Raw genomic sequence first — 20,461 nt, 5'->3', positions numbered from 1 at the left:
GATAGCTGACATGAGAGGTCAGGGCTACGATAATGGTGCCAACATGAGAGGAAAGAACAGAGAATTGCAGACACGGATCAGAGAGTTAAACCCTCGAGCTTTTTTTGTAGCATGCAGTTCTCATTCATTGAACTTGGTGGTCAGTAATGCAGCATCAGCTTCTAGTGAGGCTGCTGAATTTTTTAATGTAATTCAGAGCATCTATGTATTTTTCTCTGCATCAGCTCATCACTGGCAAATTTTGAAGCAATATCTGGGAACATCCTCTCTGACACTGAAACCACTGAGTGCCACACTATGGGAAAATCGAGTGGAGGCGATAAAGCCTATCAAACGCCAAGTTGGGAAGATAGAGGATGCCATAGTTGCCATTATGGAGGATAATGCTATGATAGGAACTGTTCATGGGAGAACAGTGGCAGAGGGAAATGGAATCACCAGAAACATACATAACTTCAAATTTCTGTGAGGCTGAGTGTTGTGGCATGACATACTGTTTGAAATAAATGTTGTAAGCAAAAGACTCCAAGGTGTTGACCTTGATACATCTGGAGCAATGGAACAACTGGACAAAGCGAAGACATACCTACAGCCTTACCGGCCAGATGAGGGATTTCAAAATGTTCTGAAGGGTGCACAGAAGTTGGCAGAGGAACTTCACACTGAAGCTAGTTTCCCACCCATTCAAGAATACAAGAGTCACCGAAGAAGAAGACATTTTGATTACAAGGCACAGGATAATCCCATAAGAGACCCCAAACAACAATTTAAAAGTTGAATTCTTTAACCAGTTGCTAGATTGTGCAATACGATCGGTTGAAGAACATTTCATGCAGCTCAAGGAACACAACAATATATTTGGGACGTTGTGTGATATTCTAAAACTCCTCACTATACCTGAAGAAGACCTGCACCAGTGATGCAGGGCACTAGAGACAGTGTTGACACATGACGACGTGCAATATTGATACAAGTGATTTAGGTGATGAACTGAAAGCCCTTTCAAGATACATTTCAGCAGAATCAACTCCAAAGGCTGTTCTGGAATATATGTGCACAAATAAAGTGACCACCCTCTTTCCAAATGCTTTTGTTGCTCTGCACATACTTCTAACACTTCCTGTCACAGTTGCCAGTGGAGAACGCAGCTTCTCCAAGCTGGAGTTAATAAAAACACATCTACGCTCCACAATGACACAGGAGAGGCTGGTCAGCCTTGCAACCATCTCCATAGACTATGAGCCCAGACTGTGGACCTTCAGGAAGCAATTCAAATCTTTGCACCCAAGAAGGCACGGAAAGCACCACTTTGATTATTCAAACAGATAAAAATGCCAGTGTTTACTGTGCAGACAAGAAAAGTTACATTTGCTGTTCAGGCGTTTGAAAGTTAAGTGTTACTTAAAATTTTTGAACAAGGCATTTTAAGTTGTTAGTTCTCCTTTATTGGGGTAGTTGGCAGAGCAGTACCATGAGAGAAGTAGAACAGGAAGAAGGCAGAATTGAGACCTTTCAAAGTTTTGGCCCAAGCGAGGGGATATGGGGGCATCATTTGAGCTCCCTGCCTCAGGTCCCAAAATGTTGTTGGCTGTCCCTGTGCAGACCATGCCGTCTGAAGGGAAGGAGTGCTGGCAATGTGTTCTGAATGGCTTCTACCCAGCCTCAGAGTCTTGTGGCAAAGAAACACACTGACATTCCCCCCCTTCCTCCTGACACCGGCCATTTGATTGCAAGGAACCCGAGCCATCTTATCTGAATGGTCAGCAAAACCAAAATGAGTCCTAATCAGGCTCCTTGCCATCCCAATCTCCTGCCCACTCTGATTCAGGCAACAATCTAATCTGAAGATCAGAAACAACCTCCTAGACAGTCATGCCAACACTACCACCCCCAGCTCAGGTGAAGCCTCAACAAGCTTCAATTTGGCAGGAGTCCTGGGAGAACCTGTCCAAGTCAGGCCATCTCCAGTCAGGCCTAGCTCAGCATGAGGCTCCTTCTACCAGACATGACCCAGCAAATACCTCATTAAGTCTGCCCAAACCCCAATATCCCGCTTCAGTTAATTGAACACTGCTCTTTCCTAAGGTATTCCACCTTGGGGATTTGCTTTGAAGGGAACATTGTCAAGGATAATAGACCTACCATTTGACCTACACTTGTCTGCTTTTGGAGGAGACAGTGATCTGGAGCCCTCTGTGGGCTCTTCCCCAAAACAAATGCTCCAAAGCTCTGTTTGCTAAAAAGAGACCAATGCCAGCAAACAATTCTTCACTAGCAAATCTGTGCTCAGAGGTAACTGTACATCAACAAAACAGCGTGCCCATCCCTCTGCTGATGAGTGTCACCCGCGTTTGCAGCCCTGGCCCTCAATCTGTCTGGCAAGCAATGCAATAGAAATACATTTTAAGGAAACCTTCTCCAGGGGATTATTTAAAACCACAGCAGGTGAGCAAATATTTTAGAATTGATGATTAAATCCTATCACAGTCTCTCTCTTTCATCCACATAAATGATCTTGAAAGAATCCCAAATCTTTCTAACTCCATGGTGCTGCTGGGCCTCCAGCATGCTCCAAACACACACGAGTCGTAGTTGGTGACTCCTAGAGATCCCCAGCCCTAGCCGATCCCTAATGCTTAGCCCACACAATTAAAAGCCACTTCTTTTGGGCTCCTTTATAGCAAAGATCTCCTCTCATGATGTCAACAAGAACTGTGCTCATGGAGGGACAACAGGAGAGGTAGAGATTAGCTGCTGGGACCTGTGCATCTATTGTAAAGGAAGACCGAGCCTCTGCTTTTGCACTGAACAAAAGTGGTCTCTTTTCATCAACAAAGGTTTTACGGGACCACACAGAACTGCACAGTTTTCCAGGCTGGCTCCACCTACCCGTACATGGGAGTTGTGAACTCTGCCCTCATGTCCCAAGTTGGGCTCTGATCTCTGCTGTCTCTGCTTTCCACTTGTGTGCCCCTTCCAGAGACACACCATGCTCTAAGTGCAGCAAGTGGCCCTGATACATGCTCTTCAGTCTTTTATGTGCTCCAAAGAGAAGTGTTAGCAGCTCCAACAGGCTCTGTTCTTACCATGCACTTCCCTGTACCACCCGCTCTCCGTCTCTTATCCACAGCCCAGTTAAGTGAATGTTCTGTCAGCAAAAGATGTCTGATCAACAGCTCTGGTGACAGAAGCAGGAGTTCCTCAGAGCTTGCCCATCTAAGCACTGACCAGCTCAAACCTACTCAGTTTTTGAAATCAGATATGATCACAGTATAAGAATTCAATATATGAATCCCAACAGGGACAGCAGAAGCAGAAGTGGTGTAAGCTTTTGTGCCCCTCTCCCCCAAGTGCACACACACACGTGCACTATCCCAGCCTCCCCACTAGTGTGCCTTCCGCCCCTCATGGAGGGGCTACTGCATCTAAGGAAGGTCAGTCTTTATGACCCATTCAATCCTTGGTTGCTCTGCTGAGACTGCTACCAAGGCTGCTAATTAGTGTCTCTCATGGTGATAGTTACTGTGAGGTGACTACTTGCTCCAGAAATAGACTAAGACCACTGACTCATTTTATGTGGATTGACAATTATCAGAGGGTAGTGACTCCTGGTCACAAATGACCTGGCATGCATTAGATTCAGTGACTCAGAAATGAGAGGCTCGTGACCCCATACCCAAACCCTCTAATCTTCTTGCCTGGGGATCAGATGGAACAAGTGACCTGCAGTTTCTGTGCAAGTCTCTATAACCTACCCTCAATCCACAGGGTTACTCAGTCCCTCCCACCTGAGAAATGATTGCAACTGGTGACACAGTCAGTGCTTCTGTCATTTCCCCTTCTCCTTCGAGTAATTTTCACTGGAAGCCTCTTATCTGTTTTGCATTATCTGAGAGCTAACGGGACACACTCTTTGCATCTTGGAAAAGCTTCCTTCTTGTCAATATTTTTCCAATGTATTTAGAGCTGGGGGTGAGGCTGAGGGGCTACAGAATTTTATCATAATTAAATACCTTTAATTAAAAAACCCTTTATTGCCAGTGCAAGTTTGACTCTAGCAGGATCCGGTAGATTTGGTCTTGTGGAGGTGGGAGTGGATTCATTAGTGGAAGGCAGGGGACCCACTGAGACAGATATTCAGAAGGTCTTAGGGATGCCCCCAGTCAATTCTTCCAGATTTTGCCTCATCTGGCATGTTAATCCTCAAGGGAACCAGACTTTGAACAGTGTCATCTACAGGAAGCAAAGGGCACCCAGCGCTCGCACCCATAATCAGTTCCAAGGAAAAGAGCCTGCAGACTTACGGAGGAAATATTCTGCTGTGTCAGCTTCATAATCTGTATCCTCAGGGAAGTGATCGATTTGCTTACACAGACCTTTAAAATTCCCTGCAAAACAAGAGAAGAAAGAACAAATGAGAACATCAGAAACCAGTTGAGGCAAACAACTCCTCTCTGGGTCATTCTTTCTGCCCTCTCTGCCTCCTTCGCAGGCAACACATACCCTCACATTAACTTCTCAGGCATTCTCTTCTGTCCTACATACACACCCTTTCACATCCCCACATGCACATGGGAACATAGGAATTGCTGTGTCAGACCTAAGATCCATCTAGCTCAGGGTATGTCTACACTATGGGATTATTCCGATTTTTCATAAACCGTTTTTTAAAAACAGATTGTATAAAGTTGAGTGCATGCGGCCACACTAAGCACATTAATTCGGCAGTGTGCATCCATGTACCGAGGCTAGCGTCGATTTCCAGAGCATTGAATTGTGGGTAGCTATCCCATAGCTGTCCCATAGTTCTTGCAGTCTCCCCTGCCCATTGGAATTCTGGGTTGAGATCCCAATGCATGATGGTGCAAAAACAGTGTTGCGGGTGATTCTGGGTAAATGTCGTCACTCAATCCTTCCTCTGTGAAAGCAACGGCAGACAATCATTTTGCGCCCTTTTTCTCTGGATTGCCCTGGCAGACGCCATAGCATGGTAATCATGGAGCCCGTTTAGCCTTTTTTCACTGTCACCGTATGTGTACTGGATGCTGATGACAGATGCGGTACTGCAGTGCTACACAGCAGCACTCATTTGGCTTTCCAAGGTAGCAGAGACAGTTACCAGCCCTACTGCACCGTCTGCTGCTTTGGAAATTGGTGATGATGGTAACCAGTCATATTGTACCGTCCACTGCTGTCATGGGTGCTCTTGGCTGGCCTCGCTGAGGTTGGCTGGGGGCGCATGGACAAAAATGGGAATGACTTTCCAGGTCATTCCCTTCTTTATGTTTTGTCTAAAAATAGAGTTAGTCTTGCCTAGAATATGGGGCAAGTGTACTAGAGAACCAGAGAGCACAGCCGCTCTGGGTCAGAGCCCCAGATATCCTGCAGAAATGATGAGCTGCATGCCATTCTAGGGGGTGCCCCTGCAACAACCCCACTCGTTGCTTCCCTCCTCCCACACTCCTCCTGGGCTACCGTGGCAGTTATCCCACCATTTGTGTGATGAAGTAATAAAGAATGCAGGAATAAGAAACACTGACTTTTTAGTGAGATAAAATGAGGGGGAGGCAGCCTCCAACTGCTATGATATTCCAGGCAGGACATCTCCATTACTCATTAAAGGGTTGTGGGGGAGAGGAGCACAGCCTCCCGCTGTTATGATAGTCTAGAATCTCCATTAGACATGAAAGGGCGGGGGTGGGGGAGGAAGAGGAGCTCAGCCTCCAGCTGCTATGATGAGGACGGTTACCTGCCCCATCTGCCAGGACTGAATCTTCAGGATACAAAGCTTAAAGAAGGGAATGACCGGGAGTCATTCTCATTTTTGCCCAGGCACCCCCGGCCGACCTCACCAAGACCAGGTAGGAGCACTCACAGGATGATGATGAGGATGACTAGCAGTCATTTTGTACCATACCGACTGCCACCGGGGAGGGGAGGGGAGGGGAGGGGAGAGGATGCTGCTGTTTAGTGCTGCTGCACCGCGTCTACCAGCAGCATCCAGTAGACATACGGTGACATTGAAAAGAGGTGAGAAACTATTTTTTCCCCTTTTCTGTGGGGGAGGGGAGGGGGAGGTAAATTGATGACATATTCCTTGAACCACTGGCGACAATGTTTTTGACCCTTCAGGCATTGGGAGCTCAGCCAAGAATGCAAATGCTTTTCAGAGACTGCAGGAACTGTGGGATAGCTCGAGTCCTCAGTCCCCCTTCCCTCCCTCTATAGGCGTCCATTTGATTCTTTGGCTTTCCGTTACGGTTGTCACACAGCACTGTGTTGAGTCCCTGCTGTGGCCTCTGTCTATCATAGCCTGGAGATTTTTTCAAATGCTATGGCATTTTGTCTTCTGGAACGAAGCTCTGATAGAACAGATTTGTCTCCCCATACAGCGATCAGATCTAGTATCTCCCGTGTAATCCATGCTGGAGCTCTTTTTGGATTTGGGACTGCATGGCCACCCGTGCTGATCAGCGCTCCACACTGGGCAAGCAGGAAATGAAATTCAAAAGTTCGCGGGGCTTTTCCTGTCTACCTGGCCAGTGCATCCGAGTTCAGATTGCTTTCCAGAGCGGTCACAATGGTGCACTGTGGGATACCGCCCAGAGGCCAATACTGTCGAATTGTGGCCACTCTAATCCTAATCCAACATGGCAATACCGATTTCAGTGCTACTCCCCTCGTTGGGGAGGAGTACAGAAATTGGTTTTAAGAGCCCTTTATATCGCTATAAAGGGCTTTGTTGTGTGGACAGGTGCAGGGTTAAATCGGTTTAACGCTGCTAAATTCGGTATAAACGCGTAATGTAGACCAGGCCTCAGTATCCTGTCTCAGGTAGTGGCCAGCACCAGATGCGTCAGAGGAAAGAGTCAGAACTACAAAGTAGACAGGTGTGGGATAATCTTCTCCCCACATTAGCTCTCATCCTGGTCCCTTACAGAGACTGGCTGAAACCCTGAAGCATGAGGTTTTAGACCCCTTCAAATTTTTTTGTTAGCATTAACTCTGGATATTCTTGGTATCATATAAATCTCCACTCCTTTTCTGAATCTTGCTAAATTCTGGCTTCAATGACTTCCTGTGGCAGTGAGTTCCAGAGTCTATGTACACATTGTGTGATAAAGTATTTCCTGTTATCAGTTTTGAGTTTGCCATTTCATATCCCCTTGTTCTTGTGTTACAAGACAGGGAGAATGGACGTTCTGAATCCACCTTCTCTAGATCATACATTATTTAATGTATTTCTATCATGTCTGCTCCCATTTGTCCCTTTCTAAGCTGAACGATCCCAGTCTTTTCAATCTTTCATCATAGGAGAGTTTTTCCAAGCCTTTAGTCATTCTTGTCAATCTTCTCTGACCCCCCTCTAATTCTTCAATAGCACCTAATTACACATAAATGATAAGGAATCTGGGAGCTACATCCAGATCTAATGGGCATTGGTTAAACTGCACAAATGCAGCTTTGGGGTGTACAGCATGTGACCTGCAGCTTCAAAAATCTCAGGATTTTAGCACTTGAGCTAAAGGAGAACCATCCTTAACTGTCAATAATACTAGGGCTCTTACCCTCGCCAGACCAGCCATGAAGCAGCAGTAGTACAAGTAAGCCCTGGCCAATACTTTGCAATATGCACATGCACACCCAGCTATCAGCATGTCCTCATACTTCCAACCACACCCTCTACATTTTGGTGGGTGGCAGAGGTAGTCCAGCTCCCTGACCCCTGCTGACACCTTGGAACAGAGTGAAATCTGGGGCAGACCAGAAGAACCATGGTTACAACACAGAAGTGGGATCACTCAGCCCCTTCCTCCTGGTATCAGGAAATTCACCCGATTGCAAAACAAGACCACGCAGAAAACAATCTCATAGACTCGTAGACTTTAATGTCAGAAGGGACCATTAAGATCATCTAGTCTGACCTCCTGCACAATGCAGGCCACAGAATCTCATCCATCCACTTCAATAACAAACCCCTAACCTATGTCTGAGTTACTGAAGTCCTCAAATTGTGGTTTGAAGACCTCATGCTGCAGAGAATCCTCCAGCAAGTGACCCGTGCCCCATGCTGCAGAGGAAGGCGAAAAACCTCCAGGGCCTCTGCCAATCTGCCCTGGAGGAAAATTCCTTCCCTACCCCAAATATGGCGATCAGTTAAACCCTGAGCATGTGGGCAAGACTCACCAGCCAGCACCCAGGAAAGAATTCTCTGTAGTAACTCAGATCCCATCCCATCTAACATCCCATCACAGACCACTGGGCATACTTACCTGCGCATTAATCTCCATGGGTTCCCCACCCCCCCAATGCAGTGTCCCTCTCTTTTCCTGGGATTTACCCTTACAGTGGTATCATCCATCTAAAACTAACTGCCCTTGACTAGCCCAGAAGGAAAGTTGCTCTGTCTGCACAGAGACTGAGGCAATTGGGCTTGGGAGCATCTGTCCCTTGGGCTCCAGAGCAGGAGTTCAGCCAGTGCAGAGGCATTTGTGCAGGAGACCTGGGCCCAGATTCTTTGACCCTATGGATTAGATGCTCTTGGGGGTTATGCTCCTGGCATTGGCACCCCCAAATTGGGATAGGCTGAAGGGAGGAGAGCTTTCACAGTGATTGTGGAGAGTGAGGAATCCTGGGAGAAGCTGCGGAACTACACTGCCTTACAAGGAACAATCCTAACAATGCCCAGAACACAGCGTCAGGAATGGAGGATGTGGGATCCCTACAGCCACCGCAGTCCTAGCTGTTGCACAGAGGGAACGGTGTTGGTTGTGAGGAGCACTCAGCATATTTCAGCCCCAGCCTTTTCCATCAGGAGGCCATGCAAGGAATAATTCAGGTATCCTGGTTAGAGGAATGCCCTGGGAAGATTCTCTCATATTTCTGGACAGGACTTCGGGACATTTGAAGAAGAGACCAAGCACAAAGAATCCATCTCAGGTTTTACTCTGAGCCCAGACTTTGCCTGAGCAGAACTTAGGGCATTTAATGCAAGTCATTACCTTGTAACTGTCCATGCAGTACTGATAGTTATACTCCTCACTATCGATTCTCCCTGCTTTGACCCTATCTATCTGATCTGCTGATCTTTGGTATTTTTTAAGGCACCATGGTATCTAACAACCAATTCAGGAAGCTTCCATTAAGGAGCTGGGACACAGCAGAGGTGAGTCTAAGACCTGAGTATATTAGGAAGTAGGAACAAATTATCTTTGGGTACCTCCAAAGTTTTCAAGCCTTACGAATCCATATTCAGAGCAGTTGATTCCCTTCTGCCCCATCTCTTCCTGTGGGCTGCAGGGGGGAGCCACTAAGCCCCTCTTACCACACCAAGCCCCACATTCAGGAGGTACCTGCTTTGCAGCCACAGTTCTCCTAGAAAGAATGCCTCACAGCCAAGAAAATCCACTGTATCTCCCTCCCCACGCAACTACCTGCACACACATCATCTGTATGGAAGGCAGATAAAATTTGAGGCACTTGAGATGCCTTTACCCAGGTGTGGCACAAACCCTTCCCTCTTGTTTTTGTCGGTGCCTGGACATAGTTCGTGAATGGCCAGGTTCCGCTGACTCACCCTTTACTTCTCTCCATGCGATGTGCTCCCGTTTGCCATGAGAGGGGCTCCTTGCTCCTGACTGCTTGTGATAGCCAGCAGTCTGTGAAAGAGGAGCACCTCTGGCCTAGAACCTGTTTGCTGGGCCCCTGGCTGGGGCTGGCTGCTTTACAGCCACAATCTCCCCTGTTTCCCCAAACTCCAGAAAAGCAACTCTCACCCACCACAAGTGACATCATTTTGCCCACAGAATTGCAGAGGACCAAGGCTATGTTGTCCCCACTATAGTTATGTTTCTACCCCTTTCCATTTCCCTTGGTCTTAAATTGCCCATCTTCCACCTCGTTAGCCTGCAGCTCTAAACCCTTTAACATGGACATGCTCAGTGGCACCTCGGTTGGCCGTCCGCTTTCACTTGGTGGGACCAGAAAAGCCTCCAGATGTAGCTTTCACATTTCCCACCTGGAATGGAACCTCCTCCTCGACAGGGAATGCCCCCTCCCACCACATGCGGTGGGGAAAGCAGACAGAGTCAGTGCCCCAGCAAATGAGGAATAACAGATGGCCAGGAATGAGCCCAAGACCCTGTGTGCTTGTGTGTGGAGTGTGTGTGTGTGTGTGTCTGTGTGTGCAGAGAGACTCCTATTCTTCCTGGCACATACAGGCAATTATGATTCCCTGCCCCTCCTCCGCACCTCATAACTCCTTCCTGTCTTAGCTTGGTTAATCCCTGTGTGAAAATCAGGCTGCTTATGACTGATGCTGCATCTTGTGCATGACAGTTTTCATATGGCCTCCTTTGGGTACCCTACAGAGATTCTGGGCACTCAGAGTTTGTCTACACACTACAATTAGACACCTGCAGCTGGCCCATGCCAGCTGACTTGGGCTCACAGGGCTCGGGCTAAGGGGCTGTTTAATTGTAGTGTAGATGTTCCGGCTCCAGCTGCAGCCTGAGCTCTGGGACCCTCCCATCTTGCAGGGTCCTAGAGCTTGGGCTCCAGCACAAGCCTGAACGTCTACATCTCAGTTAAAGATGCCCTTAGCCTGAGCCCCACGAGCCTGAGTCAGCCATAGGTTTTTAATTGCAGTGTAGACATACCCTCAGACAACAAGGGCAAACTTCAGTGCACCGGATGGGGCAATGCTTATTCTTTGAAAATCCCCTTCCAGTAATGGGTGCCCAAGGTGTCTGGGTGCTCAGGGTCAGCAGGTGCCCAGCCACTGGGATTTTCAAACTCTCTCTGCTGAATGACACTATGCCCCCTCCAGGCACTGCTGTTCACGCTGTGTCTGCACCAGGCTTTAGTCTGAAAAATGCCTATGACTGCTGCCGTTGGTCTAGCTCCACCACTGGCAGCAAAGCTGGGAGTGCTGGTGTACACAGGTCTCCAGGTGTCTGCTGCCATTTTAACCACTGTGCTATCTAACCCTGCTCAGAGCATATTGACATGCCAAAGTGGTAAGAATGCTGCTGGCCATCAGAGCTTTGTCTTCCCTAGCACCCCAGCTGCTAAAACATCTGGAGCCCAGCCAGATGAGAGGAAGGATTCTGCCATGGGCAGGGCACAAACCTGGAGTCAGGAGACCCCGGTTCAATTTCCTGCTCTGCTACAGACTTCCTGAGTCACTTAGGGTTTGCCTACACTGCAATAAAACACCTGCGGCTGGCCCGGGTCAGCTGGCTTGGGCTGCGGGGCTGTAAAATTTAAGTGTAGACATTCAGACTTGGGCTGGAGCCTGGGCTCTGGGACCCTCACCCTTTGCGGAGGGCCATACTCCTAGGGTACATCTATAATGCAATGTAAACCCAGAATTTGAACTCAGGCTCAAGCCTAATCCCCCTTCTATCTACACACAAATTGTGCTAATCTAGAGCTTGAACCCAGGGTCTCAGAACCCCACAAGGGTGGAGGGGCCACGCCTGAGTCAAACTAGAATCCAGGGTTCATGCCGTATTGCTTTGCAGTATAGATGCAGCCTTACTGGACTCATGCTCCAGGAGTCCACCAGAAGTATTCCAACAATCCCATGGGCTGATTTTCTTAGTTCTCTGGACAGTCAAGTTTTTCCACACTGTACCACAAAGGGCTAAAGCAGCTACATTTTGGGAGGGTGCTAGGAAGTGTGGGCTACGGGTGGTTGGACTCAGGCCTGCATAGTGCAGTATAGATATTGAATCCCCAGGCTGGGACCCAGGGTTCAATAATGTCTAACATGAGGTTACGAATGAGTGTAGATCAGGGATCGGCAACCTTTGGCATGCGGTCTGCCGGGGTAAGCCCCCTGCCGGGACGGTTTGTTTACCTCACAGCTCCCACTGGCCGCAGCTCGCAGCTCCCAGGCCAGTGGAGGCTGTGGGAAGCGGCGGCGAGCACATCCCTCAGCCCACGCTGCTTCCCGTAGCCCCCATTGGCCTGGAGCAGCGAACTAAGGCCAGTGGTAGCTGCAATTGGCTGAACCTGCAGACACGGCAGGTAAACAAACCAGCCTGGCCCGCCAGGGGACTTACCCTGGCAGGCCACGTGCCAAAGGTTGTCGATCCCTGGTGTAGATGCTCAAGCCCTAGGTAACAAACCCAGGGTTTGCTAACTCGAGTTCTACTAACTCTGTGCTTATATTGCAGTCTACATTGCCTACTAAGCCCAGCTCTGACTCAGGTTTGAGTCCAAGCTCCCCTTCTGTCCATACACAAATTAGTCTGACTTGGGTCAGCAAGCACTCAGGTCCGGAGTCCTAGGACCCTGCTAGAGGGTTGATCAGAGGCCAGTCCTGCTGTGACTCAGGTCCAAGCCCTGTCACTTTGCAGTGTGGATACACACAGCTCAAGCCACAGACCTGAGTCAGAAGATCTGCGTAGCGCAGTATGGACGTGTTAGCACAGCTGTGAGACCTGGATCCAGCAAGTAAGCCCAGGTTTACAATGCAGTTCGGATGCTCAAGCATGGGCTTGGAAACAGCCATGACACAAGCCAGGTCCCGCAGACCTGGGTTTACAACACAGTACAGACACACCCTTGGAGTGCGATTCATAAAGACACGTAGGTACCTAACTCCCATTGGTTTACCTCAGAGCGAGGTGCCGACATACCTGTGCAAATCCCACCCTTACTCCCTCTGTGCCTCCAGTCCCATCGGTAAAACGTGCTCTGCCTTCTCTGACAGGGGCATTGCAAGAATCAACACATTGCAGACTGTGAGGTGCTCAGAACGATTGGAATGGGGGCCAGATTGGTGCTTGAGAAGGACTAGCAATGGTAGAAAATCTTTCAGAAAAAGCCTGGTGCCGGGAAGGCCTATATGTCCCGTCCATTGCTCCAAGGTCACTCAGCGATTCTCTAATGGGGCACCTGTGGCCTGCTGAGACAGGAGAATGACTTACTCTGCACCTGCATTGATAGCAAAGCCTCCAGTACATGTGGGGTTGGGGAGGGAATTGGCACCAGTCTTCCTGAGTGCTGTTCAAACAGCCTTCTCCATTCTGCACTCAGGGGCTGCAGGAGTGGGATGCGAAGCAGTGAAGGGGCCATTTCTATACCCTGTGGCCAAAACTTTCTGAAGGTTCAAATAGCCATTTGGGTGCCTATCTATGGGCCCAAGACCCTGTTAGAAGGACAAGGGCAACTTCTCCTCTGAGCCTGGCATTCCCTTGCCTACCACCTCCCTTCCCTGGGTTGTTGCATGAGAAGCAACCCTAAAGTGGGCCGCTTCTGTACTGCCTCCTGTCTTCAGTGCTGTCTCCCTGTTCCCCAACCCCCTAGTCACCTGCCCCTTCTGAAGCTCTGCTGTGTGAGCCTCAACACTTTCCACGCCTCCCCCCTGCCACATTTCCTATTGGTCCTGTCCCAATCCTGCCTCTCCTCTTCCATTCTAATGTGAATCCTGTACACCGTCAATATATCTGTCTGTTTCCCTTCTCCAGCAAAGGTCTTGCCCCTAAGAAGTCAGTGTCCCTAAGAAGTAAGATCTTTACTCTGCACTGCCTGCCTTCAGGTGCGCAGGCTGTGGCACAGCCAATGAGGGGCTCCTTCAACACCTAAACCCATGAATCCTGGGCTAGTCATACTTCTGATTTGACTTACTCTGGAGCCCCTGGAGCAGGCCTTGGTTGCTCCTGGGCCCTTCTGGAAACGATCCTTGGCCCAGACCATGCCCCCACCCCTGTCCCCACTCTGCCCCCTTACAGGGTTCAAGCGACTGGGCTCTCATACAGCTTGGGCACAACCAAACACCAGCTTGGAATATCCCCTGGGTTCCCACAGCTGCGCAAATGGCTACTTTGCACCTGCTCAAGCTGCTGAAAATGGCAGCCTGAAGAACTAAGACTAGCACTCCAGGGCACCCCGAAAACGCACGGACCAAAGGGATAGTATTTTCCAGTTGGGACAGGCAGGGTGGAGATACTACGTGAGGCTGAGATTTGCAATACTGCCTAAGGGTTTTGGATGGCCAGTTCACACTGAAATTCATAGGAACTGGGCGGCCAACCCCTCCACCCCTGATGGTTTGAAATAGCCTACCCTTAGTATATGGTATGAAATCAGCGGAGCTACACTGGTTTAAACCAACTGAGAAGTTGGCCCTATGTTATTAGTAACACAGTTTACTTCTGTACCACTTTGTATGGCCATGTCTGTTTAAAAGTCCTCCTTGGCTGCAGGAGATCCATTGAATAACAGTGAGTTCCTGGGAAAGAGACACCCCTTTCCTGCAGGGGAGGAGGAATTTTGAGTGGCCAGGAGTGTACATCTGGAGATAGAGAGCCTGAGGTAGAGGGAAAGACATCCGAGAGCAACAAGCAGACAGAGGTGGAGCCAGGGATGAAAAGCCTCCTTTCCCAGAATGCTTTTGGATATTTCCTTCTCAGCACAGGTTTTGGGGAAGAGGGCTTCTGGGGAGATGTACAAAGGGAGCTGGATGAGACTGCTTTCTTCACCAGAGAGGAAGGATGGATGCAGTGGTTAGGGTGCCAGTCACGGTTCACTTCCCTGTTCTGCAACAGATGCTCTGTGTGATGTTGGGCAAGTAATTTATTCTCTGTGCCTCAGTGCCTTATCTGTAAAATGGAGATAACAGTCCTGTCCTACCTCACCGGGGTGTTGTGAGGATAAATACACCGTGAGAATCTCAGATACTATGGTAGCAGAGGATATAGAAGCAAAATAAATAAAAGCAACCAGGTTTAGACTTCCTGTTTTATTAGTAATCTCGATCTCTGATGAAACTGGTATTTAATATTTACCCACGAGAAAGCTGCCAGAAACAAAGTGTGAAAGGGGTAGGTAAATCATGTTGTGAGAGAGAGAGACATACACATTTCTGTCTGTTCCAAGTCCCCATCTCAGAGCTGAGTCTGTTTGGGACCAGCTGGCGAAACAAGGCTCAGAGCCAAAGTCTGTGCACAGATGAAAAATAGCAGAGAGCACCATGGGAAACTAAGTGTGGAGTTCATATTTACACATATTGGTAGAGACCTTCAAAAATTGGAGATGTCCATTAGCCATCATTGACAACAGGGACTCGTGAGTTTGGGTGTCCCCTTTTATACTGCCTAGCCCGAGACCTCTGATTGTCAGGAAGTGCTAAGCACCCTGCTTTCTGAAAATCAGGCCCCTTTAAGGCATCTCAAATTGGGCAGCCCAGAATGAGGCACTCCAAGCCGCTAGTAGCTTTTGAAAATCTTGGCTTCAGTTCCTAAATTAATATTCAGTCACCTAAATGAGTGGCTGGATTTTCAAGTGCTGACTGTCCATTAGCTCTGATTGACCTTTATGGGAGCTGTTGGGTGCTGTGCACTTTTGAAAATTAAACCACTTATTTAGCTGTTTCAATATGGATTTAAAAGCCTAACTTTAGGGTCTTATTTTGGAAGGTCTTGGCCACGGTGCAAGAGGGGGCTGAGCTGCAAGACGTAATGTTGGGGATTCAGCGGTTGCAGCTCGAACATCTGAGTGAGAACCAATGTCCCAGCACAGTGCAAAGGGTTGCTATAATAGCAGAGGTACCACCTTTTAGGTGAAAGGTAGGTGAGGTGCTGCCCATGTACTCCACAACTCTGCTCCTCAGCCACAGTCTTTCTGTCATAAGGGAAAGCTCATCTGGACAGGAAACAAAGCTTGGGGGCGGGTAGGGGGATGAGCCAAGACTGAGAAACAAGATCCAACAGGAATCAAGGCCTGTGACAAATCTCACTGCCTTCCACTTCCAGTGCAAGGTGCATTTCTTCAACCTGGCCTTCTCTAACATAAACATACAGCAGTGTAGACATTCAAAACAAAACTAAACCCTACCAAACCAGGCAATACACTGCACACACAATTCTCCCTCCAGGGATAGGGTGAAAGAAGGAATGAACCAAATGTGACAGATATTAGTCACATCGCTAAATGCCATACTGGAAGGAGTTCAGATACAATGGTTAGTGCAATATAAAAACCTATATAGGATAGAAATAGAACTTGTGATTATTAAGTGCACCCCATCCCTGGTAGGACCATTAGCTTGATTCTCCTTGTCACATTACAGCTGGAACAGTGTTTCTGAAACTGGTGTCGCCTCTTGTGTAGGGAAAGCCCCTGGCGGGCCGGGCCGGTTTGTTTACCTGCTCCGTCCGCAGGTCTGGCTGATCGCAGCTCCCACTGGCCACGGTTCGCCGCTGCAGGCCAATGCGAACTGCTGGAAGAGGTGGCCAGTATGTTCCTCGGCCCGCATTGCTTCCAGCAGCTCCTATTGGCCCGGAGCAGCGAACCACAGTCAGTGGGAGCCACGATCGACCAAACCTGCCGACGCAGCAGGTAAACAAACCGGCTCAACCTGCCAGGGGCTTTCCCTACACAAGTGGCGACCCCAGTTTGAGAAACACTGTGCTGGACTAATAACATTCCACCAGCCTAAAATTCAGTCATTCATTGGATATAGTATTCTTCGTTACTTCCTATCCTAAACTGTACAGTAATGTTGCTATGAGTTGTTAAATAGGTGATGCATTCTACCTCAGAACTGGCTACAGTTATTTCTGTATGTACAAGTATAGTATCCCTGGTAGCAAAACCTATCATTAACATATAGATGGAAATTTTCATATAAAAACACTCTCTTTCATAGGGTCATAACTTTCTAAAACAAAAACGTCTTTGCTTGAAATTTCCCATCATTTGTCTCAGCCAACAGCTAGATTTGTCTAGAAAAGTTGAGCAAAATCTGTACACCCATTTCTGACGTTTTAACTATAAAAATAATTTAACTCAGAAATGTTTGAACTTTACAATTAATAGTCCTCAGTCTGATTTAAAATGTTAACAAGTAGCATGACAATAGAAGCAATGGAAAAATCCATGTTACACATGAACAGGACAAACTTTCGGCTCTGTGTAGGGTTGTGACACTCTTTTCTGAACTGGAGCACTATGCATCAAGCCTGGAGATGAATCTCATTGGAAAAAGCAGTGTAGAACCAAAAGATTAGTAGGTTCACCAAAAGTCATGTAAGATGGTTGCCCTTCATTCTGTATATGGTGCATTGACACAACGGTGATGGGCATACTGGAATTGGAGCTAGATTTCAAAGGAGAGAAGAGATATTAGTTAGGTAGGTCTGGTTTTCTGCTGCTATTTCACTATGGAATTCCAAAGTTGTGACTATGTAATTGTGGAGGTACTCAGAGAAAAATCAGCAGAGAATTTAGCTATTATTTCTACAGCATTATAATGTTCTCGGCTTTTTACAGACATAAAAAGGAAGGTCCTGGAGTAGTCTGTGAGAAGACGAGAGAAGCAGACATCAAGGTATGTTTTGAAAAGATAGGGTACATGGGAGAAAACATGGGCAACTAAAGAGGAGATGTAAGCAGGGGCAAAGCTATGCAAGGCCTTGAAGGTGAGACTGGAACTAGGCCAAGTATTCAAGCAGTGAGGTGGCATAGCTAGATGGAGTGTAAGGAGGATGATTTTAACAGCAGCATGTTGAATAGGTTCCAGGGAAACAACGTGGGAGCTGGAGAGGCCAGGGAGCAGCTTGCAGTAGTTAAGGCAAGAGATGACCAGGGCATGGAGAAAAGTTTCAGCAGTATAGATAGAGTAAATGAAGAATTTCAGAGATATTACAGAGGAAGTACATGCAGGATTTAGCAACAGCCTTCGTATGTGTGGGAGGGGAATCAAATGTGACACCAAAACTGTGAGGCTAGTAACTGGAAGGGTGGTGTAATTATCTGTAGTGAGAGAAATGAAGCAGGTAGGGTGTGGGAAGGAGATAAGCAGTGCTATTTCCACCATGTGTAGTTTCAGTTGGTGGCTGGACTTCCAGGAACAGATATCTGGGGGGCGGGGAGATGCAGATGGCAGACTGGAGGGCAAGAGTTAGTATTTAAATGCTTTTCTTTTTCTTATTTTTTAATTTAAAATAATAATACAATCAAGGAAATCATATTCATGTAACCATGTTAAGGTTACAATATTCAACCCTCAAAAGTTAGGAAATGCAAAAATTCTCATATGGTTATTATTAAGGCTCTGTGACTTCTGCAGCGGCTGGTGCTGGCTCAGGGCTGCCAGAGCCGGGCATCCCATGGGCCAACAGCAGCAGCAGCAGCAGTTTGGGTAGGTGGGAGGGGGCTCAGGGCTAGGGGTAGGGGGTTGGGGTGCAAGGCGGCACTTATCTCAGGTTGGGAGGTTTCCTGGCTCCCACCGGCATGTCCCTGAAGCTCCTAGGTGGAGGGGCCAGGTGGATCCACCTGCTGCCCATGCCCACAGGCCCCACCCCTGCAGCGCCCATTGGCTGCGGTTCCTGGCCAATGGGAGCTGTGGAGCCAGTGCTTGTGGTGGGAGCAGCGCATGGAGACCCCCATGGTGCCTCTCCCCCAGGAGCTGCAGGGACATGTGGAGCCAGGTAGGGAGCTTGTCCGGCCTGCCAAGCCTTCCCCCGCAGCACCAGTGGGTATCCTGGGCTGCGCATCACCACCCACCCCAGCAACAGTGGGGATCCCAGGCTGCGCACCACCCACCTCTCCTCCAGCACCTGCAAGGTCTCTGGCCATCCCCCAGCACCCGTGGTGCCCTACACTGCCCCCTCCCCGAACACCACGGCCCCCCCACCCAAGTTTTTAGTTAGGGGTATATAGTAAAAGTCATGGATAGGTCACGGGTGGTGAATTTTTGTTTACTGCCCAAGACCTGTCCATGACTTTTACTAAAAATACCTGTGACGAAAACCTAGACCTAGTTATTATTCATCCATATTATGATAGTTCTCAAAAGCCCCAATGAATAGAGCTGTGCTAGGCTCTGAAAAATGCGAGTTAGAGACCCCCAAAGAGTTTATACCTTAACTCACCATACTGGACTAATTTTTCTCCTTAGATCTATCTGTGCAACTCATCTGGGGTTGTAGATGTATATATGCGGACAGAATTGGACCCACTCTATATAACAGGGAGTATTTGGAGGACTTTATGTCACTACAGGTGACTGATGGTTGCTTTGAGAACTTTAGCTTTTCTGTTTCCCAACTTTTGAGGGTTTAAATTTGCAACCCTAACATTATGTTTTTGTCACTTTTCATGTGAAATCTCCTTGATTGTTTTTTAAATTAGACAGGGAAAAGGAGATTAAAATGCTCATCTCCTCCATCCAGTCCCACATTTGCATCTCTCTCTCTCTCTTTCTCTCTCTTCCTGACATATCCTTTTGGATCTAGAGAGAGAGATTCTGGCCTTAGTTATACTGGCACCATTCTGGTGTACCTTTGTCTGTGGAATTCCTTTACATTTACATCGGGGTAACCCAGAGCAGAATTGGGCCCATAGTAATTAGTTTATAAATTATGTAAAGTGCTTTGGGGTCCTTTAGGATGGAAGGTGCTATATTAGTTATTTGTTATTAATAATGAAAAAAAAATACCCCAGAGCCCATGGGAAATAATCCAGAGAGTGGAGCAAGCCAATTATACAAGCATTGTTCAATCCAGTCCTCCCGTCCTCTTCTGAGCCAACCGTACCGCTCCTCCCTCCATCCAGTCACAGCACGAAGAGATCCTGCTCAGTGGCGTCTACTGATCTTGGGTGCGCTATCTATGATTACGCAGGACTGTCAGCATGATGGTGGGGTCGACACAATTTGGGCACATCAGGGCATTTGAAATCCTAATTTCCTCTCCCCTCCACCCCAAGATGACCCTTCCCACAGTAGATGCCTGCCCCGTTCATCTCATTGCCCTCACGTCCAGGGGAAAAGGACAAAGCAGCTGGGATTGCCTGGCTGCTCTAATGTTTTCTGGGTGGGTGTCGTGGGAGTGGATGCAGGTAAGGAGCAGAGGGAGATGAGGTGACTCTCCTCACAGAGACGCTGAAGCTGGTCTTGCTATTCTATACAGCACATCTGTGTCTGGACTTTATTTTGGGAAGAATCAGAGTTGGGATTCCTTGAGCACTTTTCATACTCCAGGGAACTCAAGGCCCTTCATGCTACGCTAAGAAAGGTCCCCTGGTGCAGCAACTCCACAGAAGAACATGGCAGCCATTATGTGCTCAGTGATCACTCACGCACACCCCCTCTGAGAACAGACCCAGGTTTATTGAGACAGGGAATATTGGTTATTTCTTACTCTGTTCCAAAACACTCTGGGAGCTTTAACACCACCCTTGGCAGCCCACCAGAGATGGCCAGAGGGGAACTTGGTTTAGTATTTCTTTGACAGGATGCTCCGCCAACAGTGCAGCATTGCAGATGAGCACAACTCCTCAGGTTGAACTTTAATCCACAGTGCACTGGCCCAGAGACAAGAATGTTGCTTGCTAAACTGCTGTCTCTTAGTGCCCACTGAATACCCGAGTTGGACCACACGGAGTGGAATATACACAATAATATTTTTTAAAATGCAATGGTATGGATTTATTTCTTTAATTTTGC

The 20,461-nt window shown here is 48.0% G+C and overlaps 1 protein-coding gene across 2 annotated transcripts in view; it reads right to left on the bottom strand.

Moving 5' to 3' along the window:
• Positions 1–20,461, bottom strand: part of CACNG2 (calcium voltage-gated channel auxiliary subunit gamma 2) — a 66,554-nt gene that overhangs the window by 5,630 nt on the left and 40,463 nt on the right. For both annotated transcript variants that reach the window (XM_050927116.1, XM_050927122.1), the window contains one exon: positions 4,305–4,388. In XM_050927116.1, coding sequence (XP_050783073.1) covers positions 4,305–4,388 — 84 coding nt within the window. The remainder of the gene's footprint in view (positions 1–4,304; positions 4,389–20,461) is intronic.

Source organism: Gopherus flavomarginatus, chromosome 1 (genome assembly GCF_025201925.1).
Source record: "Gopherus flavomarginatus isolate rGopFla2 chromosome 1, rGopFla2.mat.asm, whole genome shotgun sequence".
NCBI classification, from domain to species: Eukaryota; Metazoa; Chordata; order Testudines; family Testudinidae; genus Gopherus; species Gopherus flavomarginatus.
The sequence above is the reverse complement of the archived record's forward strand: the minus strand, read 5'-3'. Positions and strand labels throughout refer to the sequence as shown.